We start from the raw sequence: 24932 nt of genomic DNA, 5'->3' as shown, positions 1-24932 counted from the left end.
AAGAGGGCTTTTGCAGCAGATTTGTCCAATGCAATGTGTCATTTGATTTCTTGACTGACTGCAGCCAAGAAAGCTCTATGTCAAAGTTCTACCCTAACGCATGGGGTCGCCATGAGTCAGAATCAACTCAATGGGGAAAGACAACAGCAACAACCTGGCATCTAAACTTGAGTATTTCATAGGCATCTTAAACATAGCGTGGTCAGAACTGAACTCTTGCTAGGGAAAGCCTAGCAAAGACAATGTTTCAAAGGCGAGGGATGGATCACATTAGGCTAAATTTCCTTATCTTCATCTCATTTCCACTTTAACAAATAAAATACAACATTCTCTATGCCTGAGCAACCCAGCTCTGCTGTTGTTGTTGTTGTTGATTCTGACTCATAGCCATCCCACGTGACAGAGTAGAACCGCCCCATAGGGTTTCCTAGACTGTGATCTTTATGGGAGCAGATTGCCAGGTCTTTCTCCTGAGAAGCCACTGAGTGGACTCAAACCACCGATCTTTCAGTTAGCAGCTGGAGTGCTTAACCATTGTTGCTTCCAGGGCTCCTTAACCTAGAGCTGAATAAAAAAATTTCATCGCCATCGAGCAGATTCTGACTCATAACAACCCTACAGGATGAGTAGAACTGCCCCATAGGGTTTCCAAGTAGCAGCTGTTGGATTTGAACTGCCAACCTTTTGGTTAGAAGCCGATCTCTTAACTACTACACTATCAGGGCTCCAGCACTAGCACACCAATATACCTGTCCCTGGGTACCTACCAAGATAATGACGGCGACTGGCCCCGTGAAGCTCCAGATAAAGCCTTTATCAAGCTTCAGCCAGCAACTGTTGAGAGAGAGAAGGAAAAGCATTAGCCGCCTATTCCTTGGGAGAAGGAGACCAGTTACCAGTTGTCATCAAGTCAATTTCATGTAGCCTTGTACGTTAAACAGTCTGGGTTCAGATCCCAACATCCCTCCCACCCACTAGTTAGGCGAATTACCCAAACTTTGGTGCTGCAGCTGAATAAGTTGACCTGCTGCTGGTGATAATACTAATGTGCCCTGTTGAGATGAGAACTGAATGAGCCAACAGACATTGTTATTAGGTGCTGTCAAGTTGGCTCGGACTCACAGCGACCTCATAACGTACAACAGAAAGAAATGTTGCCAGTCCTGTGTCATCCTCACAATTGTTGTTTTGTTTGAACCCATTGTTGCAGCCACTGTGTCAATTCATTTTGTTGAGGGTCTTCCTCTTTTTCGCTGGCCCTCTCCTTTTGCCAGCATGATGTCCTTCTCCAGGGACTAGTCCCTCCTGATAACATGTCCAAAGTACATGAGATGAAGTCTTGCCATTCTTGCTTCTAAGAAGCATTCTGGCTGTACTTCTTTCAAGACAGATTTGCTCATTCTTTTGTCAGTCCATGATACATTCAATATTCTTTGCAAAAACCACATTTCAAAAGCAAAGATGCCACTTCAATGACTAAGGTGCACCTGACCCAAGCCATGGTCTTTTCAAGCGCCTCTTATGCATGTGAAAGCAATAGACATCAAGCCCTTCAAATAGTGCCTAACACACAGTAAGCACTTACAACCATTAGATATCATTACTATCTGGACTTGACCACCATATATATATATATATAATATAAAGATATAGTGTTTTCATAGGCAAGTTCAAGTTGAAGCTGAAGAAAATTAGAACAAGTCCACGAGAGCCAAAGTACAATCTTGAGTATATTCGACCTGAATATAGAGACCATCTCAAGAACAGATTTGACGCACGGAACACTAATAACTGAAGACCAGATGAGTTGTGGAATGACATTAAGGACATCATAGATGAAGAAAGCAAGAGGTCATCAAAAAGATAGGAAACAAACAGAAGACCAAAATAGATGTCAGAAGAAACTCTGACACTTGCTCTTGAACGTACGGTAGCTAAAGTGAAAGGAAGAAACGATGAAGTAAAAGAGCTGAACAAAAGATTTCAAAGGGTGACTTGAGAAGATAAAGTGAAGTATTATAATGAAATGTGCAAAGACCTGGAGATAAAAAACCAGAAGGAAAGAATATTCCGGCATGTCTCAAGGGAAAAGACCTGAAGAAAAAGCTCAAGCCTCAAGTTGCAATACTAAAGGATTCTACAAAATATTAAATGACGCAGGAAACATCAAAAGAAGATGGAAGGAATATAGAGAGTCACTGTACCAAAAAGAATTGGTGGACATTCAATCATCTCAGGACATAGCATATGATAAAGAAACAACACTACTGAAGGAAGAGGTCCAAGCTACACTTAAGGCATTTGGTGAAAAACAAGGCTGCAGGAATTGAAGGAATACCAACTGAGATGTTTCAACAAACTGATGTAGCGCTGGAAGCACTCACTAGTCTACCCCAAGAAATTTGGAAGACAGCTACCTGGCCTACCAACTGGAAGAGATCCATATATGTACTCATTCAAAAGAAAGGTGATCCAACAAAATGGGGAAGTTATCAAACAACTTCATTAATATCACACACAAGTAAAATTTTGCTGAAGATCATTCAAAAACATTTGCAGCAGTGCATCATCAGGGAACTGCCAGAAATTCAAGTTGGATTCAGGAGAGGACATGGAACAAGGATATCATTGCTGATGTTAGATGGATCCTGGCTGAAAGCAGAGAATACTGGAAAGATGTTTACCTGTGTTTTATTAACTATGCAAAGGCATTTGACTGTTTGTATCATAAGAAATGATGGATAACATTGTGAAGAATGGGAATTCCGGAGCACTTACTTGTGGTCATGTAGAACCTGTACTTAGACCAAGAGGCAGTCATTGGAATAGAACAAGGGGATACTGCATGACTAAAGTTAAAGGTGTGCATCAGTGTTACATCCTTTCACCATACTTATTCAATCTGTATGTTGAGCAAATAATCCAAGAAGCTGAACTATATGAAGAAGAATGTGGCATTGGGATTGGAGGAAGACTCATTAACAACATGCAATATGCAGATGACACAACCTTGCTTGCTGAAAGTGAAGAGGACTTGAAGCACTTACTGATGAAGATCAAAGACCACAGCCTTAAGTACGGATTACATCTCAACATAAAACAAAAATCCTCACAACTGGACCAATAAGCAACATCATGACAAATGGAAAAAATATTGATGTTGTGAAGAATTTCATTTTACTTGGATTCATAATCAATGTCCATGGAAGCAGCAGTCAAGAAATCAAATGACACATTGCACTGGGCAAATCTCCTGCAGAAGACCTCTTTAAAGTGTTAAAAAGCAAAGATGTCACTTTAAGGACTAAGGTGTGCCTGAGAATCCAAGCCATGGTGTTTTCAATCGCCTCATATGCTTGTGAAAGCTGGACAATGAATAAGAAGGACTGAAGAAGAATTGATGCCTTTGAATTATGGTGTTGATGAAGAACATTGAATATATCATGGACTGCCAGAAGAACAAACAAATCTGTCTTGAAAGAAGTACAGCCAGACTGGTCATTAGAAGCAAGAATGGTGAGACTTCATCTCACATGCTTTGGACACGTTATCAAGAGGGACTGGTCTCTGGAGAAGGACATCATGCTTGGTAAAGTAGAGGGTCAGCGAAAAAGAGAAAGACCCTCAACGAGATGGAGCGACACAGTGGCTACAACCACGGGCTCAAGCATAACAACAATTGTGAGGATGGCACAGGACTGGGCCATGTTTCGTTCTGTTGTACATTGGGTCGCTATAAATTGGAACAGCCTGGATGGCATCTAACAGCAACAGCAACATAGAGACCAAATTTTACTAGTGGTTACCAGGGGAGAGAGGGTGGGTGGGAGACAGAGTCATTGCTTAGAATACCCTGAGCTTGTCTTAAGGATGATGGAAATTTTTGGAAATGGATAGTGGTGATGAACATAATTAATGTCACTGAATTTACATGTAAAAAAGGTTGTAATGTCAAAGGTTTTGTTTTATGTACATATATATAGTATGTTTGCAGTGGATTAATTACTTTTATGTGTGGCCTGTCTAGCCATGGTCTTGCACTTCCCACCCAGGTGACTGGGCAGGACTGTGTGATAGGGTAATTGTGGCTTACCAAGGGGATTGGTCAGTTTTGCCTTGAAAAAGAGCCAATTCCAGAGCAGAGAGGAGGAGCCTACCACCACCAAGGAAGCGGAGACCAGCAGGACAGACCCTGCAGCAGAGATCTGGCAGTAGGATAAAGTGCTGAGTGCCTTTGAGGAGAGTCCTAGGGCCAGGGAGAGGTGTGCCTGGGAGCATACTGGGGAGAGGCTGTCCTGATGGAAGAACTGCCCTGAGCCTGAATTATAAATGTTATTTCCCTAATAAATCCCATAATCATGAGTGTAGTCTGTGAGCTCTTTGTAGCTATTGCAAAGAATAATCAAATCCAACAGAGAAGGAGAGAGTGCCGTGGGAGGGACGGTTGGTGTAAGAATTGGTAAAGATGGCAGAGAGAGAAAGCATGTCTGACCCCTGCCTCATGGGAATCAGACTTGGGCTGTTGATCTTGGTTCTCTTTTCCCCTTGTGAAGTTAGAGGAAGTCAGACACTCCCCCCACTCCATTTTAAAAATGTTGTATTTACATTTTATATTTATATATTATATATGTATATTCAGTGTTTTGTTCTGTTGTACACAGGGTTGCTATGAGTCAGAACCGACTCTATGGCACCTAACAACGACAATATATTCTTTACATTAAAAGTAAAAGTAGTTATTATAAAGATGATTCTTATAATGAGACAAATAGCAATAACAACAATTTAAGTACAGCCATATAAACAATCAACACTAATTAAGCATATACTATGTGCCAAGTACTGTGTTTCCCAAACACTTCGTATGGCTTATGTTGGCAAAAGTAGCATAACTTATTCTGAAAGTGGACCTGACAGTATGAATCTGGTAAAAGTAACAGTTAAACAATCCTCAACCCTCAGAGGGCAGAGAAGCTCTCAGGTGTATGTTCTATTCCAGGGTTTGCAAACTATGACCCGTAGGCCAAATCCAGGACATTGCTAGTTTTTGTAAATAAAGTTTTATTGGCACACGACCACACCCATGCACTCACATATTGTCTGTGGCTGCTTTCACACTACACTGGCTGAGTTGAGTACTTGCAACAGAGACTACATGTCCTGCAAAGCTGAAAACACCTACCATCTGGCCCTTCTCAGAAAAAGTTTGCCAATTCCTGATCTACCCTACTATTATATCTGCCAAATCGTTCTGGTACACAGGGTTCAATCTCAAGACAGGGCAACTCTTTTGGCTTCAAGGGCAGCACCATACATGTCGTTTTAGCACATGCACACCTACTTCATAACCCAAACTCTGCTGCCAAAATATTAACTTCTTCAACTAACTTATATACAAAGCTTTTCAAACTTCTTTCTTGTTGTTGTTAGATGTCATCAGTGAGACAGAGAGAGAGAGAGAGTGTTACCTTTGAGTTGATTCCAACTCATAGCAACCTATACGATGAGTAGAACTGCCCCCTAGGGTTTCCAAGGAGTGACTGGTGGATTCGAACTGCTGACCTTTTGGTTAGCAGCCGAACACTTAACCACTGCGCCACCAGGGCTCTAATTCATGGCAACCCCATGTACAGCAGAAGAAAACGTCGCTCGGTTCTGTGCTGTCTTCATGATCACTGGGATTTTTTAAATTTTTTTATGGTACTTTAGATGAAGTTCTACAGAGCAAACTAGCTTCTCATTAAACAATATACATATTGTTTTGTGACACTGGTTGCCAACCCCATGACGTGCATGATCGGTGGTATGTTTGAGTCCATTGTTGCAGCTACTGTGTATTTTGAATGTCTTCCAGCCTAGGAGGCTCATATTTCAGCACTATATCAAACACTGTTCTGTTGTGATCCATAGGGTTTTCATTGGCTAATTTTTAGAGGTAGATTGCCAGACCTTTCTTCCTGGTCTGTCCTTAGTCTGGAAGCTCTGCTAAACCAGTCTGCCATGGATGACCCTGCTGGTATTTGAAATACCAGCAGCATAGCTTCCAGCAACACGCGAGCCACCACAGTATCACAAACTGGCAGTGGTGGAGGAACTTCTTCAGAGAGGCAGTAAGACCTGGCTATTAAGAGCACTACTTTGGGAATGCCAACTTCCTCTTTTTTTTAGCTTCGACCTTGGGGAAGTTTATTAAAGGGACTGAATCCTGTGCCAATTTTGTAAGATCATGGGAGCATGAGATGAGATACTGCATACGTGAAGCACTGTCCCTGGTGCACTGGAAGTTTTCTGTAGTTTTTACTATTACTGTTATTGTTTACATTTATGAGGTCAACCGCAATTTATTCACCCTACTCTTTCACAATCATACAGACCATGTACCTCACAGGTTCTTAATGTTGTGACATAGATTTGCTTTACCTGTCTCCGAATTGCCTAGAATTGTGTTCAAAATTTTGTACATACATATATTTGGCTACTAATCTAAAGATTGGCTGTTTGAACCGGCTTCGCTGTGCCATGGAAGAAAGGCCTGGCTATTTGCTTCCGTAAAGATTGTTGTTGTTGCTGCTGGGTACTGTGGAGTTAATTCCAACTCATAGCGACCACATATGAAGGAGTAGAACTGCTCCATAGTGTTTTCTAGGCTGTAATCTTTATGGGAGAAGATCACTAGGTCTGTCTCCTGCAGAGCCATTGGATGGGTTTGAACCACCAACCTGTCAATTAGCATCCAAGTCCTTAATGGATGTGCCACCACAGATCCTTTCTGTAAAGATTACAGCCAAGAAAAGCTTGTGGTGCTCAGTTCTACTCTATAACACAGGAGGTTGTCATGAGTCAGAATCACCTCAATGGCATTTGGTTTGGGTTTTGTATTTGTTTATGTGTTTACATTTGTCTGGAGAAAGAGGCTCTTGCTTTCACTGAATTATCAAAGGGATCCAACTCCAAATGTGCTGAGTACCACTGCTCTAGGGATTTCTAAGAGAACGCTGAATTCAGGCTTAAGGAAGGACTGGTTTGAAATATAATCAATAATTGGAAAATGGATTAAAAATTTTTTTATTTCAGATCATATAATAGTTAAGTGCTTGGTTACTAACCAAAAAGTGTGTGATTCAAACCTACCCAGCAGTGCTGCAGAAGAAAGGCCTAGCAATCTGCTTCTGTAAAGATTACAGCCAAGAAAATCCTATGGAGCAGTTCTACTCTGTAGCACATGCGGTCACCAAGAGTCACAAAGACTTGACGGCAACCAGTTTGGTTTTGGTTTCTTTCTATGGACACATTCCCACCATAAACACACATCATACTTACTGAGTATTTGTTCCGTAATTTTTGTGTCCAGCGCCTGCTGACACAGCCACAATCACAGCTGGGATCCCATAGCCAAAAGGGTACATGAACCTCTTCTTGAATCTGCCTGCACTGGTGTAGTTGGCCACCTTGAGGTTCCTGACGGTGAGGAAGAGATGCAGGCCTTCCAGGAACATCCACGTGAAGGAGGCCAGGTAGAGGTAGTGCAGTGCCCCAGCGATGACGGAGCACAGCGCCTGGAGGAGGGGAGAGTTGAGAGTGTGGATCAGATACTAAGTGCTCAGCTGTTAACTGAAAGGTAGGTGATTCAATCCAGGAGAAAAATGTGGCAGTCTGCTTCCATAAAGACCACAGCCTTGGAAACCCTATGGGGCAGTCCTACCCTGTCCCATAGGGTCACTGTGAGTTGGAATCGACTCGATGGCAGTGGGTATTCTTAGCATTCATCCCAAAGGTAGAGAGACCAACGCTTGTTAGTGGTTTCCAGGGGCAGGTGGGAGGGAGGGAGGGAGACAGGAGGACTCAAGGCTTAGGGGACACTGAGCTTCCATTAAGGGTGAAGGAATAATCTGGAACAAGGTTATGTAACAAGTAAGATGAAGAGCTCGACTCTGACACACAGTGGGTCACTGTGAATCAGAATGTAGTCTATGGCAACCATTATTTTTTAAGGTGAAGAGTTGAGATTCAAACGCAGGTAACTGTGGCAAAGCCACACTCCATAAATAAAATTCAAGCCTACCCTTACTCCGGAGAGGGTATTGGTGGGTCAGTGGTAGAATTCTTGCCTTCTATGCGGGAGACTTGGGTTCGATTCGCGGTCAATGCACCTAATGCACAGCCATCACCATCTATCAGTGGAGGCTTGCATGTTGCTATGAAGCTGAGCAGGTTTCAGCAGAGCTTCCAGACTAAGACGGCCTAGGAATAAAGGCCTGGCTATTGATTTTCAAAAATCAGCCAATGAAAACCCTATGGATCAAAATGGTCCAATTAGCAACTGATTACAGGAATGGCTCAGGACTGGGAAGTGTTTGTTCTGTTGTGCATGGGGTTGCCATGGTTGGGGGCCAACTGGACAGCAGCTTACAACAACAAAAACAACAACCCTCCATTCCAGACTATAGGGTTGTCACTAGGAAGTAGCTGCCCAGCCAGGGACTATATTTCCCAGCCTCCCTTGCATTTAGGTGTGACCATGTGACTGAGTTCTAGCCAATAGAATATGAGAAGGAAGCCCATATAAACCATCCTCATGGGACTCTGCCATGCTTTTTTCCCCTTCCACTTGGCCCAAATGGAAAGGACCCTGGGAAGCTATATATGGAATATGGAAGAGCTTCTATTAGCCTGAAGGTGGAGGATAGACACCCTGCAAAACTGTTGCCCCCTTCCCCCACTTCTAGTGAAGAATTAACTACCATTGTGCTAAGGGGAGTCCCTGATAGGCAAATGATTGAGCTCTTGGCTACTAACCAAAAGGTTAGTGGTCCAAATCCACCCATAGGTGCCTCAGAAGAAAGTCTTGGTGATGTACTTCCGTAAGATCACAGCTGTTGAAAATCCTATGGAGCACAATCCTATGGAGCAATGGGGCTGCCGTATGTCAGAATCAACCTGATGGCAACTGGTTTGATTTTATTGTGCTAAGCCACTGACATTTTGGAGTTTATTTGTTATAGCAGCTCATGTTACCCTATCTAATACCATCAGTCTGACTCTCAGTCACTTCGCTAAATGGCCTCTCAGAAAGTGTGGGTCTTGTTCAAAGTTAAACAGAGGTGAAATGGGAACCCCTGCTTTTCCTCCTACACCCTCACTGCTGATTCTTGCCTCTCTCCCCATATCTTTTCTCATAACAAGTTGGTGAGATTTGATTATGATAAGGAAGTTATTTGGCTGAAAAACCTACCTTAGGCTTAGTTTGATTAATCCCCACGAGGAAGAGCAGGTGGGCCAGGAACAGGCAGAGCGAGAGCTGCAGGTGGAGTGAGGTGCTGGTGTTCTGGATGGGCTGGCACAGGAGGAAGGTGACGGCTGCCAGGAGGAGGCACAGCAAAGAGAGGCTCAGCCCCACGTAGGTGATCACAGTCAGCACCAGATCTGCCTGTGAACCATGAAAGGAGGAATCCATTACATTTCTCAACTCAGCAGTTGCGGCTCTGATGGCACGTCAGATGGGGTTCCCAGCTTAAAGTTCTCTCAAGCCAGTTATTTAACCTCTCTGAGACCTGGTTTTCCCATCTTCAAAACGAAGGCAATAATGCTGGTGCAACGGTTAAGCGCTTGGCTGTTAATCATGAAGGCTGGTTGGTTAAACTCATCCTTCTTCTCAGCAAGAGAAAGACCTGGTGATCTGCTTTGGTAAAGATTACAGTCTAGAAATCCTATGGGGGCAGTTCTGCTCTGTCACATGGGGTCGCTATGACTGGAAATCGACTTGATGGCGCCTAACGACAACAACATGAGGCTGTTGAGAAACTGACACCGCGAGAACGGAGCTGTCCGATAGAGACATCACGTCAACCGCATATGTAGATTACATTCTTAAGTAACCCCATTAACTACAAAGCAACAGGTAAAATTAATGTCATGCTATATTTTATTTGACCTAATATGTTCAAAATATTATCAGGTCAAAACCTGCACACTGATGTTCACGGCAGCACTGTTCACACCAGCCAAAAGGTAGACACAATGGAAATGTCCCATCAGCAGATGAATGGATGAACCCAACCTGGTCCATCCATACAATGGAATATTACTGAGGCATAAAGAGAAGTGAAGTCCTGATGCATGCCACAACATGGATGAACCTTGAAAACATTATGTTGAGTGAAATAAGTCGGTCACGAAAGGACAAATATTGTATGACCTCACTTATATGAAACGGGGAAATATAAAGACACCACAGATTATTAGGGGAGGGGGAGTTTTTGTTTAGGAGGCATTGAGTTTCTGTTGATAGTAGTGGAATAAATTTGGAAAAGAATAGTGATAATGGCTGTACAACATGAAGAAACTAATCAGAGTCACTGAATTTTATATGTAGAAATGGTTGACTTGGCCAATGTTTTGGCGTGTATGTTTTCACCACAATAAAAAATATTATCAATTCAATGTGTAATCAGTGCAAAACAATTATTAATGAGATATTTTATATTTCTCTTTTGTTATATTAAGCCTTCAAAACCCCATACATATATAAACTTACAGCACATCTCAATTCAGACACTGTAATTGCATTGGTGAAAATGGAATATGGTTCTACCAAATCAACAAAGTTGTGTTTAATGGATAAGTATTTTACACTGCTTCAGTCTTTTAATTTAAATCAATTTAAATTAGATAAAATTAGGACTTCTGTTCTTCAGTGCCACTGGCTGCATTTCAAATGCTCAATAGCCACATGTGGGTGGTGGTCCTATTGAACTGAACGGCGCTCAAATGTAATCTCCATGTAGGCTTGTATTTTTATCTGTCTTATTCCCTGCTGTACTCTCGATGCCTACAACAGTGCCTGGAATATAGCAGGCACTCCATAAAGACTTGTTGAATGAATAAAATGAGGCCATGCATATAAAGCATTCAACACGATGGTTGTCATATAGTAAATACCCAGTAAATGGGTGCTAACAAGAAATAGAGGAAGAAGTTAAGTAAATTTCTTGAAACCTGAGTTTTCCTTGACCTGATTGGGGCTTGGGAAGTTCAAGGACTATTCTTTGTCATTAGTGACAGCCAGTTACCTTCCTTCTGCTCTGATCAGGGAGGTTTAGCTGTGATTCTCTCTTACAGAGTGGTAGGTACTTTTGATTCCAGAACCCCTTGAACCTGGCCATGGTAGGGCTTGTCAACACAACTTCCCAATACTGGAGGTGCTTTCTCTGTTAGCTTGGGCTCACTCTACCCATGCTCATGAAAATGGCAGAGATTAGCGCCCCCCTAGATGCAGTTCTCAACAAATGACTGAAAAGAGATGGTGTATCAATACCCCAACTCTCTCACTCCTCAGTTAGCATAACTCTGAAGTATGTGTTCTACACTGACTCCCAGAGCTCCAGTTGCCCACAGAGGTGACTGCTTGATAATGCTGTCTGTATTGGTCTCTATCTTTTTCCTGTTTCACTTGCTTAGCCCCCACTGGTGTTTCCTGGAATCACCTTCCAAGCAAGCTACTTGTACTTGAGTCCTTATCTTAGAGTCTTTTTCTAAGCTATGGAGAAGAAGACTTCACAGTTCACTGGACACAGTCAGGTTCACAGGGGAGGACCATGAATCCTGGTACCTTGGGTGTAAGACCCACGAGGACAGCAAAGCTAGACAGATGGAAGCACTGGCATGTGGTGTGAGAATTGTTGCTGCCCATATGAGAGCAGCCCTCTGTCGACCAGCTGCCCCCCTCCTTTGATGCTTCCCAGTAGACACAGAGATGTTTTGTTTCTGTACCAACAGCCTGGAAAAAGAATAGTATAGGAGTGAGTCTCTTTCTGGTTTTATTATTTGAACTTTATAGGTTAATCACAGATGCACTGGGTTGGATCCTGGATTAGGAAAATCCCACTATCTTGAGTACTTGTGGGTAAGAGTTTCACAACACCACCTGTGCTGTGGGGTTTATTATTCTTTATTTCTGCCCTTCTCTGCTCATCTCAGTGCCCTGGGGATTGACCCTTATGAACTGCTTCACTCAGGCTCCTTGTTGGCTGGCTGGATTCCAGTGGGTTCTACCAATGAGAAACTGTGATGGGAGATCACTGAACAAGAGATGAGAGAGGTCAGGTATTTCCTTCCAGGCTATTTGCATCTCTCCACCCCTCCTCTGTCATTTTTTTCATACAGTGGTGGCTTGTGTGTTGCTATGATGCTGGAAGCTATTCCATCTGCACTTCAAAGGCCAGCAGGGTTATCCATGGTAGACAGGTTTCAGTGGAGCTTCCAGATTAAGACATACTGGGAAGAAACATCTGCCAATCTACTTCTGAAAATTGTTGTTGTTAGTTGCCATTGAGGCAACCCCATGAAAAACAGAATAAAACATTGCTTGGTCCTGTGCCATCTTAATGATCTTTGCAATGTTTGAGCCCTTTTTTTGTGGATATTGTGTCAATGCTTCTCATTGACGATTTCCCTTAGCCAATGAAAACTCTGTGGATCACAAAATATTTTCGGAGACTTCGACTCAATTACTTTGGATGCATCATCAGGAAAGATCAATCACTGAAAAAGGACGTAGTGTTTGGTAGAGTGCCAACAAAAGTGAGGGAAACCCTCAGTGAGATGAATTGACACAGTGGCCACAACAATGAATTCAAACATACTAATGATCATGACGGTGGTGCAGGACCCGGCAACATTTTGCTCTATTATACGTAAGGTCACCATGAGTAGGAGGTGACTCGATGGCAACTACCATTTCCATCTCCACTTGGACAATCCCTCCTCCATCCCTCCAGCTTTCACTGGGCTCAGTAATTCTAGTTCCTCCATTGCCTTTTTAGGCTTAAATGTGATCATGACCCCCCCCCCGCCCCCGTGGCAGTCTCTGGGTGCCTCAACATCCCTTGTCAGTTCTCTTAACTTTGAACCATCAGAGTTGGATTCAGTTCCCTATCAGAACCCTGAGAATACACCCGCATCCCTTTAAGGCACCTTGGATGGACTCCCTGGGTGGTGCAAACACTTAACATGCTAAGCTGCTAACTGAAAGGTTGGAGGTTCAAGTCTACCCAGAGGCAAATGGGAAAAAAAGTCTGATGATCTACTTCCTCAAAATCAGGCATTGACAACCCTATGGAGCACAGTTCTACTCTGACACATATGGGGTTGCCATGACTCAGAAATGACTCAATGGCAACTTGTACTTGTTTTCTGGGATAGAACCAGTCCTTGGTTTTGCTCACCTGAGTATGTTTAAAGGTCAGGAAGACAGGTTTGGACAGGTAAATTTTTTTCTTCAAACCAATGGTGCCACTTACGACATGAGAGTTCAGTTGCACTTCCTGCAATCGTTTTCTGTCATTAAAAAAGGTTCCATTGAGAATATCTCCAAGAGCTCGATAGGTGATCAGTGCAACAGCCCTTTGATCTGTGACCATAGAAGAGGAATAATTTTAAAGGGGTTTCAGTTTGGGGAGTGTCTTACCTAAGGGTCGTAATGATAGTGAGCACAGTCAGCAGCTGCTCAGTCATTATTGAGCAAAACCTGCTCCTCCTGTCCATTATCATCAAGACCTTGGGTGATAGATAGTGCTGCTGGGTGGCTCAATTAGCACCTACTCAGCCATTATCAAACAGAACCTGCCCCTTCCTCTGCAACCCTGAATGCTGCATATTGCTCAGTTCCTGCCTTAAACTAGTCAAACCCAGTTTACTAGCCTCAAAAGTGTCCCAAAGTAATCTAAGCCTCATTAAGACCTAACTCAATATTAAGATCTCTGCCCCGGGTGAGAATTATCCGCCATTTTCTGTATATACTAAGGGGGAAAAAAAGCAATTTTCTTAGTGCGCCTGTGTGCCATGATAATTTATGTAGTCCATGATGTTCTTGTGAAGGACGCTATAAAAGCTTACGCCTCCCTTTGTTCCGGGAGCTTGATTTGAGGTATACACCTCTTTGCTCCTTGCCTGCGCCCTTGCAATGAGCGCTCTTCCTCCCTCCTCACCTCGGTGTGTCTTTATTGAGGAAAAGCTGAACCGGGCAGGACCTGCTTCAAGTAACAAAGAGGCAAACCTAATGTAGACTCTAAATTGCCTTTGGAAACCCCTTGAATTGCCCGTGTAATACGCAGCATGTGGTTTTGTGTGCTATATGATGCACTGCACATTATACGAGGTATCTATGCAGAACATGTAAATCAGTGTGCTGTGAAAATATTAATTCTTAAACATCAAAATCAGAGTTTTTTGCCTTCAGAGGAGCAGGTGGACTTCAGATGGAATAAGGAAACCACACATTCCCGTCTTCCCTCTCAGTTCACACTGAGGATCTGAGTAGGAAAGTATGCAGGATAGCCTATTCCATTTAATTTGTTCTTTCTCTCAGTCTATCTCCCTCCCTCTCCCAGCCCCCGCTTTAATCGGCTGCCCATCTCTTCGTCTGACTTCCTGTCACTCTATCCCTGTCTCTATGACCCCCACTTCCTGTCTCTCATCTCCGGCTGTGTGGCCCTTTAATGCTCCTCTATCCCTCTGTCTCTATGACCCCCACTTCCCGTCCCTTTCTGTCTGAAGACTGTACAGCTTGAAAATCCAAGAATATTTTACAATCTGGCTCTTTATAGAAAAAGCGTATAAACCTGTAGGATACAGGAAAACCGAGTGAAGATAAAACAATTCTTAAAAGACTCAGCCATAAAAAGAAATGAAGTCCTGATGCATGCCGCAACCTGGATGAACCTTGAAAACATCATGCTGAGGGAAATAAGTCCATCACAAAGAGATAAGTACTGTAAAATCCCACATATGAAATAAGCAAATATATAGAAATAGATTATTAGTGGTTACCAGGCGTTGTAACAACGATTGTGAGGATAGCGTGGGACTGGGCAGTTTCATTCTGTTGTACATATGAGTGGGAACCGACTCCACGGGCACCTGACAACAACAATATCTATTAATTCTTAAACATCAAAGTCAGAGTTTTTTGCCTTCAGAGGAGCACAACTGGTGTGGTAGGTTGGGGGGCAGGGGGAGTTTTTACTTAGGGGGCAGTGAGCTGCTGTTAATGTTGGTGGAATGATTTGGAGAAAGATAGAATGAGTGCACAACTTGGAGGATGTAGCCAGTGTCACTGAATTATACATGCAGAAATTGTTGTCGTGGCGTATGTTTTGTTATGTATATATTTTTACCACAATAAAAGATTTTTTTTTTCAAAAAAGATACAGAACATATAGAAAAGTTTTAGAATAAACACTCAGGAGAAAAAGATCACAATGTTTGGATAAGAGTTCTTTTTAAATATCATAAGTAAATATCTGAATCTGGAGGAAATTTAAAAAAAAGATATCAAGAAATGATAGCAGTCATTATTATGTAAAAACCATAACAGCCTGGAAAAGCTTCTAATGCTGTAGAAGATCAGTTAAAAATTGTTTGCATTTCTGGAATGAAAAACAGAATTATTATTTCAGTTATAGCAGCACTAGATAATTAAGACAGCCCCCCACCCCTTGTCCCAGTCACCTGGAACTGAGACACGGTGCCTAGAATTTGAGGTCAAGAGAATACATCTTAAACACAGTACCTCTCGTGGTTTCTTTGAAAGCATGGGTACAGTCAATATCCATTGTGTTGTTTCCAGCTTCCAAAATTGTTTTCTTGCTTGTCTCACAGCACCTCTTGGTTTCATAGACTGTAAACATAAAGAAAGTGAGTCCTGCTTTGCTTGCTTCTCATGCCTAAGACTTGTTGAAGAACTCTTTACTTTGGAAGATACACTATTGGTGATTTCATCTCCTGCATTCTCCAAAGTCAAGGTAGACCAGATGGCACTCTCCTCCTCCAACTTACATCTCTGGCTGCTGAGTATGAAGCCGCCAAAATGGCCTAAGCAACACACACTGGCCACACAAGCCAAGAAGACAGGAGATGGTCATGCTTCCCAGAGCTGGCACTAGAGTGGACAAGCTAAACCTTTACTACAGGAGACTTAAAGGGGGAAAAAAATTAAGAATGTACATTGGTGTGCCCTCTGAGAGGAGAACTTAATTTTTTTAAGCAACCATTTAAAGGTTTTCCAAGGATTAGTCAACTGGGAGTAGACTCTCTGTATTTGGGAAAGATCCCTTGAGTAAACGCTCTTGACCATATAAACAGAAGATCTGACAAAAGATCATAAAAGTTTTTGGTACACAGAGTTTGTCTCTGGAGAAGCAAGAAAAATATAGTCTAGGGGCTATAGCAGAGGCTATTCACTGTCCCCAATCCACTCACCCCTTCTTTCTTTGGGACTCATAGCGACCCTATAGGACAGAGTAAAAATGCCCTATAGGGCTTCCAAGGAGTGGCTGGCAGATTCGAACAACTGACCTTTTGGTTAGTAGCCAAGCTCTTAACCACTGTGCCACAAGGGCTCCTTCTTTGGAAACAGACCTCTCAGATTTAAGCTGAGCACAAGTCATTTCCCAGGCTCCTTTGCAGCTAGGTGGAGCCATATAACTATTTGCAGGCCAAAGGAGGGGTGATCAGAAGTGGTGTGTGCTAAAGTGAATGGACATGCCTTCTACTTGTCTTTCACCTTCCCACTGGCTGCTAAGAGGATGTGGAATGAGAACTGCTATCTTGGATTACAGATGGAAGTTGAACACCGAGGATGGCAAGGCTTGGAGCTGCCATGAAACTGCCACATCAGCCCTTGACTCCTTATCTTCAAACTGTTAAAGAAATAACTCTCTCTCAGTGTAAGTCATAGTTATTTCAGTCTTTGATATACCACCAGATCCTGTATCCTAATACAGAAACTAAGTTCACGTGGAACATTCATCAACACAGACCATAAAACAAGCCTTAATAAATTCAAAAGCATTGAAATTTTAGAGTATGTTCTCAGACCACAATGGAATTAAATAAGAAATCATTAACAAAAAAGATAACCAGAAAACTAGAACCTCCCTAAATGTTGGAAATTAAATAACACACTTCTAAATAACCCATAAAGAGCCCTGGTGGCAAAAAGGTTAAGTGCTCAGCTGCAAACCAAAAGGTTGGTGGTTCAAACCCACTCAGCAGCTCTGTGGGAGAAAGACCTGGCAATCTGCTTCCATAAAGATTACAGCCATGAAAACTCATGGGGCAGTTCTACTCTGTCACATGGGGTCACTGTAAGTCAGAATTGACTCAATGGCACCCAGCAACAACAACAAATAACCAGTGAGACAAAAGATAAACCACAAATAAAAATTTTAAACATTTCAACTGAATGATAATGAAAGCCCAACATAAGAAAATTTGCAGAATCTAGCCAAAGCAGTGCTCAGAGGAAAATGTATAGCTCTAATTTATAGCTAAATTTATATCTCTAAATGCACGTTATAGAAGAAGAAATATTTTGAAATCAGTGCTCTAATGTACCAAGTCAAGAAGCTAGAAAACAAAAAGCAAATTAAACCTGAAGAAAGTAGAAGAAAGGAAATAATAAAGAGCAGAAATCAATGTAAAAAGAAAGCTGATTAAGGATTTAAAAAAAAAAAAAAATCCAGAAGTTGGTTCTTTGAAATGCCTAACAGATACCAGGCTAAGGAGATTTCTGAAAACAAGGGGGAATTAGAGCTCTCCCTCTACTTCCTTTTTGAGGTTTAAAATTTTTAGAACAACTTGGGTGGATGAGGAAGGTCCTCACTCAGGTTTACTGGAATGAAAGAACCCCAGGGACCCCAGTGGAGGAAAGGGGAGTCTAAGTAGGGTCCAGATATCTACACTAGGTTTAGATTGTCCTAGTACCATACGTAACTGAGTCTAAGGGATCTTTCTGATCCAACCACGGAAGCATGGTGGGTACGTTCCTGAGTACTTTCCACCATACCAAGGGAAGTTGGAAAGAGGAAGACAGCTGGTTTGTTCCCTTGAGTTTATATTTCGAAAACAGAGCCCTACTCATGTAGAACGTCCATGTGGAAAATCTTTAATGCTTGGATCTAAAATATTTCTTCATTCGTAGACCCCGACTATGCCAGGAACCAGATCCCTTTATGGGCGCCATTTAAGGAGTCTGCTCAGCGTTTCTTACCTATATCAAGCACAGAATTTTCATGCCTTCCTGGAGAAGCAAATGTCTGTTTCCATACGGTCAATTCCACCTCCTGAATTAGTTGGGTAGCCCTTTGTGCAATGTCCTTTTTGGTCCCATTACTCCATGTATTTTTCTTTAAAAGAAATAAAGCTAATTAGGTAGAAACTTAAAGCGAGAACATGGGTAACCGTGGTTGGGTGAGCCCAGAAGGTACTGCTATGGATCACAAAGGTCCCATCTTGTGCATGGGGTCAGGGGCTGACCAGATGGCTGCTAACAACAACAGGTTCTGTGCTATTAGCTTGATATGTGGCTTGTCATTTATCCCTCACAGCCCTGTGAAAGGTCTACCATTAGCTGCATTTGATTTATAAGACCATGAAGGTTTAGAGGTTGAAATCTTTGGAACCTACAAGTAGTGCCTTATGGAGAAAGATAGGGGATGGGAGGTGGTGGGGGTGAGGCTTTAGGTATTTGATGCAGGTCTTTGAATGACAGCTGAAGCATTTTAACCCTATTGCAGGTGTTTTTAATCTGGACACTCAACATTTGGAACTGGATAATTCTTAGCTGTGGGGGGTGCTGCCCTGTGCATTGTAAGATGTTGAGTAGCATCCCTGGACTCCGTAGTGCGTGTGCGTGCGTGTGCGCACACACAGACACACAGACAGACACACACACAGACAGACACACACACACCCCAGTGGTGACGACCAAAAATGTCTGCAGACATTACCAAATGCCCCCTGGGGTGAGGGACAAATTCACCTGCAATTGAAACTGCTCTATCCCGAAAGTCATAGGGACCAAGGTAGTGTTAGAACAGGAGAATGACATGGTGAGACTGACCAACTGTATCCAAGTCCGGGCTGCGTCCTCACTTATACAAACATCCACCAGTGGCTGGGTCTTGTTACCGTTGTCCTCTGAGAAATAAAAATAGCTATTAGAATGGAATATGGGAGAGAACATGCCACTGCTCACAGCCCTTCTTCCAATCACCCTTGAGTTGAGTCTTCCCTTGGTGCTTCCACTACCACCACTACCAGTTGCCATGAAGTTGACCCTGATTTATGGTGACCCCATGGATTCCATAGTGTTTCCAATGGCTGAGTCTTCAGAAGTAGATCACCAAGACTTTCTTCCAAGGCACCTCTTGGTGGATTCGAACCTCCAACCTTTTGGTGAAAAGCTGAATATGTTAACTGTTTGCACCACCCAGGGACTCCGTGCTTCGACAGCCCATCCTAATTCCTCTCTAAAAGTAAAAAAGAAAGAAACTCATTGCTGTCAAGTTGATTCCAACTCATGGCAACCCCATGTGACAGAGTAGAACTGCTCCATAAGGTTTTCTTTGCTCTAGTCTTAGTGGAAGCAGATCACCAGTCCTTTCTTCCATGGCACTGCTGGGTAGGTTTGAACCTCCAACCTATAGGTTAGTAGTTAAGTGAAAACCACTTGTGCTACCCAGGGATCTTAATTTCCCTCTAAGGAGTCCAAAATGTCTCTTACAGTAGAATTTGAAAAGGGATTTAGGATGGGGCCTTCAGTTCAAGACCTCAGTCAACAATATTTATTGAGAGCCTCCTAAAAGCCAGGTATGATGCAAGGCCTTGTGAACATAGGTTAGTAAGAGGGACAAAGAATGTCCCCTTGTGGAGCTGGCAGTCCACAGTTAAATTGTCGTTACATGTTCTTGTAAAAAACAGTAGCATAGTGCGCTTACGAAAATACCTCATAGTGGAGGGGAGGTGCAGTTGGCAAAAAAAAAGAACTGGAGCATTATTTGCATAAAAATACAGTAATTAAAGGATTGCACAGGTACAGTGTGTGTCTTAGTTATCTAGTGCTGCTATAACAGAAGTACTACAATCGGATAGCTTTAACAAACAGAAATTTATTCTTTCACAGTTCAGGAGGCTAGAAGTCTGAATTCAGGGTGCCAGCTCCAGAAGAAGGATTTCTCTCTCTGTTGACCCTGGGGGAAGGTGCTTGTTATCAGTCTTCCCCTGGTCTAGGAGCTTCTCAGTGCAGGGTGCCCAGGTCCAAATGACAAGCTCTGTGCCTGACTTTTCTTTCTTGGTGGTGTGAGGTCCCTCTCCTTTCCACTTGCTTCTCTATCCTTTTATCTCTTGTCAGATATAAGTTGATGCAGGCCACAGCCCAGGAAAACTCCCCTTAGATTGGATCAGGAAAACTGTGACTCGAGTAAGGGTGTTACATCTCACTTTAATCCTCTTTAAGATAACCTAATCGTGCCTCATTAACCACAGGCAGAGATTGGAATTTACAACACATAGGAAAATCACATCACAAAATGGAGGACAACCACACAATATGAAATATGGGAATCATGGCCTAGCCAAGGTGACACATATTTTGGGGGGACACAGTTCAATCCATGACAACATGCTTTTAAGAAAGAGGATGGAGTGATTTAGGAGTAAATAGCAGAGGACCCCAACACATCAGGGGTTCAGGGAAGCCTTCCCTAAGGAAGGAAATGGTGTTAATTGAGACAATAATACAGAAGCAGTAATAATACATGCAGTTGTCTATACATCACTGTACATAAAGTGCCTCCATATATACTCTCTCATTTAAGGGACCCCAGACGGTTCTAGAACATATTTGTGTTACATAACAGCTAATGTTTATGGAGCCTTTCTAGGTGCCTATCTCTGCACTAAGCATTTTAGCTACATTCATAGTCATCAAATGAGCCCTAGTGATACAGTGGTTAAGCTCTCAGCTGCTAACTGAAAGGTGGGCAGGCAGTTAAAACCCACCAGTGGTTCCGACTCATAGCGACCCTATGTACAACAGAACAAAACACTGCCTGGTCCTGTGCCATCCTCACAACTGTTGCTGTGTTTGAGCCCATCATTGCAGCCACTGTGTTGACCCATCTTGTTGAGGGTCTTCCTCTCTTTTGCTAACCCTGTACGTTACCAGGCATGATGTCCTTCTCCAGGGACTGGTACCTCCTGACAACATGTCCAAAGTATGTGAGATGAAGTCTCGCCATCCTAGCTTCTAAGGTGCAGTGGGGCTTATAAAGAGAAGTTGTTGTTGATAGGTGCTGTCAAGTCGGTTCCGACTCATTGTGACCCTATGTACAACAGAACAAAACACTGCCCGGTCCTGCACTATCCTCACAATCACTGTTACACTTGAGCCCATTGTTGCAGTCACTGTGTCAGTCCATCTCATTGAGGGTACTTCTCTTTTTCTCTGACCTTCTATTTTATCAAGAATGATGTCCTTCAGGGACTGGTCTCTCCTTAAAACATGTCCAAAGTTTGTGAGACGAAGTCTCACCATCCTTGCTTCTAATGAGCATTCTGGCTGTACTTCTTTTATTGTACTTTAGATGAAGGTTTACAGAACAAACTAGCTTCTCAACTAAACAGTTAGTACATATATTGTTTTATGACATTGGTTAACAACCCCATGATATGTCAGTACTGTCCCTTTTCAACCTTGGGTTCCCTGTTACCAGCTTTCCTGTCCCCTCCTGCCTTCTAATCCTTGCCCCTGGGCTGGTGTGCCCGTTTAGTCTTGTTTTGTCCTATGAGTCTCTCTAATCTTTGGCTAAAAGGTGAACGTCCGGAGTGACTTCATTACTGGGCTAAAAGGGGTGCCCAGGGGCCACACTCTCGGGGTTTCTCCAGTCTCTGTCAGGCCAGTAAGTCTGGTTGTACTGGACTGAGTCTGGTGGAGGCCATGGTAGTTGTGGTCTGTTGGTCCTTTGGACTAATCTTTCCCTTGTATCTTTAGTTTTCATCATTTTCCCTTGCTCCTGAAGGGGTGAGACCAATGGAGTATTGTAGGTGGCCGCTCACAGGCTTTTAAGAACCCAGACGCTACTCACCAAAGTAGAATGTAGAACTTTTTCTTTATCAACTATGTTATGCCAGCTGAGCTAGATGTTCCCTGAGACCATGGTTCCCACAACCCTTATGACTGTACTTCTTCCAAGACAGATTTATTCATTCTTCTGGCAGTTCATGTATATTCAATATTCTTCACCAACATCATAATTCAAAGGCATCAATTCTTCTCGGTCTTTCTTATTCATTGTCCAGCTTTCCCATGCATATGAAGCTATAGAAAATACCATGGGCTTGGGTTAGGCACACCTTAGTCTTCAAAGTGACATCTTTGCTTTTTAACACTTTAGAGAGAACTTTTGCAGCAGATTTGCCCAATGCAATCCATCATTTGATATCTTGACTGCTGCTTCCATGGGTGTAGATTGTGGATCCAAGTAAAATGAAATCTTTGACAACTTCAATCTTTTCTCCGTTAATCATGATGTTGCTTATTGGTACAGCTGTGAGAATTTTTGTTTTCTTTATTATGAGGTGTAATTCACGCTGAAGGCTGTGTTCTTTGATCTTCATCAGTAAGTGCTTCAAGTCCTCTTCACTTCCAGCAAGCGAGGTAGTGTCATCTGCATATTACAGGTTGTTAATGAGTCTTCCTCCAATCCTGATGCCCTGATCTTCTTCAAATAGTCCACATTCTTGAATTACTTGCTCAGCATACAGATTGAATAAGTATGGTGAAAAGGTTACAACCCTGACGCACACCTTTCCTGATTTTAAACCACGCAGTATCCCCTTGTTCTGTTTGAACGACTGCCTCTTGGTCTAGGTAGAGGTTCCTCATGAGCACAATTAAGTGTTCTGAAATTTCCATTCTTCTCGGTGTTATCCATAATTTGTAATGATTGCAGTGTTGTATGCCTTTGCATAGTAAATAAAACACAGTTAAACATCTTTCTGGTATTCTCTGCCTTCAGCCAAGATAACAATGATATCCCTGGTTCCACATTGTCTTTTGAATCGGACTTGAATTTCTGGCAGTTCCCTGTGGATGCACTGCTGTAACCGCTTTTGAATGATCTTCAGCAAAATTTTACTTGTGTGTGATATTAATTATATTGTTCGATAATTTCCATGTTCTGTTGGATCTCCTTTGTTTGGAATGGGTATAAATATGGATCTCTTCCAGTTGGTTGGCCTGGTAACTGTCTTCCAAATTTCTTGGCATAGATGAGTGAGCACTTCCAGTGCTACATCCCTTTCTTGAAACATCTCAATTGGTATTCTGTCAATTCCTGGAGCCTTGTTTTTCACTAATGCCTTCAGTTCAGCTTGGACCTCTTCCTTCAGTACCACAGGTTCTTGATCATAGGCCATCTCCTAAAATGGTTGAATATTGATTAATTCTTTTTAGTAGAGTGACTCTGTGTATTGTTTCCATCTTCTTTTGATGCATCCTGGGTTGTTCAATATTTTGCCCTTTGAACCCTTCCATACTGCAATTCAAGGCTTGAATTTCCTCTTCAATTCTTTCAGCTTGAGAAATGCTGAATGTGTTCTTCCCTTTTGGTTTTCTAACTCTAGGTCTTTTCACATTTCATTATAATACTGTACTTTGTCTTCTTGAGCTGCCCTTTCAAATTTTCTGTTCAGCACTTTTACTTCATCGTTTCTTCCTTTCACTTTACTTACTCTATGTTCAAGAGCAAGTTTCAGAGTCTCTTCTGACATCCATTTTCATCTTTTCTTTCTTGTCTTTTTAATGACCTCTTGCTTTCTTCTTGTATGATGTCCTTGATGTCATTCCACAAGTCATCTGGTCTTTGGTCATTAGTGTTCAATGCGCCAAATCTATTCTTGAGATAGTTTCTGAATTCAGGTGGGATGTACTCAAACTTGTACTTTGGTTCTCGTGGACTTGTTCTAATTTTCTTCAACTTCAGCTTTTCCTTGCATAAGAACAATTGGTGGTCTGTTCCACAGTTGGCCCCTGGCATTGTTCTGACTGATGATATTGAGCTTTTCCATCATCTCTTTCCCCAGATGTAGTTGATTTGATTCCTATGTATTCCATCTGGTGAGGTCCATGTGTATAGACACCGTTTATGTTGGTGAAAAAAGGCATTAGCAATGAAGAAGTCATTGGTCTTGCAAAATTCTATCATGTGCTCTCCAGCGTTGCTTCTGTCACCAAGGCCATGTTTTCCAACTACCAGTCCTCTCTGACGAAGAGAGGATGAAGGAGCAGCAAGCAAATGATCATAGGTCAAGTGTAGTTGATTCACTGAGTAAACAAAAAACACCAAACCCGTTGCTGTCGAGCCAATTCCAACTCGTAGCAACCCTATAGGACAGAGTAGAACTGCCCCGTAGGGTTTCCAAGGAGTGCTTGGTGGGTTTGAACTGCTGACATTTTGGTTAGCAGCCATAGGTCTTAACCACTATGCCACCAGGGTTTCCACTGAGCAAAGAGACAGCATATTTATGTGTTAATGAAGTTGATGAAAACCCGCTCAGGGACCTTCTTGCAAGAAAAGCAGCCTTGATATAGCAAGATAACCGAACTTAAATAAGGGTTCTTCTCATGAAGAGTTAAGTCCAGATATTTTCTAGGCCAGATAGGTAGGTAAGATGTAGTCACAAATTTATGTAGATTATTATACCAAACATAATAAAGATTTTTGAGGTTGTGGAAGTAATTAAAAGATCTGTCTTTTTAATTAGTCAGAATAGTCTGTTTTCCCTTAATGGTGCTTAAATTCAAATTGATGTTTATTTAGAAAACAGTCGAAGATGATTTTTGCATCAATGTTCATGAGGGATATTGGTCTGTCATTTTCTCATTTGTGGTGTCTTTACCTGGTTTTGGTATCAGAGTTATGCTGGCTTCATAGAATGGGTTTAGGAATATTCCATTCTTTTCTATGCTCTGAAGTACCTTTAGTAGTAGTGGTGTTAACTCCTTGAAAGTTTGATAGAATTCTCCAGTAAAACCATCCGGGCCAGGGCTTTTTTTTTGTTGGGAGTTTTTTCATTACCTTTTCAATCTC

At 42.3% G+C, this 24932-nt stretch overlaps 1 protein-coding gene across 1 annotated transcript in view; it reads right to left on the bottom strand.

Moving 5' to 3' along the window:
* Positions 1-710: 710 nt before the first annotated feature.
* The window catches only part of LOC101346747 (adhesion G protein-coupled receptor E4-like), a 64654-nt gene continuing 40432 nt past the window's right edge, over positions 711-24932 (bottom strand). Inside the window, exons 5-12 of the mRNA XM_023733082.1 lie at positions 18902-18978; positions 18050-18185; positions 15569-15676; positions 13224-13408; positions 11609-11776; positions 9233-9427; positions 7321-7556; positions 711-834 (exon numbers count right to left, since the gene is read on the bottom strand). Coding sequence (XP_023588850.1) covers positions 711-834; positions 7321-7556; positions 9233-9427; positions 11609-11776; positions 13224-13408; positions 15569-15676; positions 18050-18185; positions 18902-18978 — 1229 coding nt within the window. The remainder of the gene's footprint in view (positions 835-7320; positions 7557-9232; positions 9428-11608; positions 11777-13223; positions 13409-15568; positions 15677-18049; positions 18186-18901; positions 18979-24932) is intronic.

Source organism: Trichechus manatus, unplaced genomic scaffold, assembly GCF_000243295.1.
Source record: "Trichechus manatus latirostris isolate Lorelei unplaced genomic scaffold, TriManLat1.0 scaffold00057, whole genome shotgun sequence".
In the NCBI taxonomy this organism is placed as follows: domain Eukaryota; kingdom Metazoa; phylum Chordata; class Mammalia; order Sirenia; family Trichechidae; genus Trichechus; species Trichechus manatus.
Note: the sequence above shows the minus strand (reverse complement) of the source record. Positions and strands in the feature narration are given on the sequence as shown.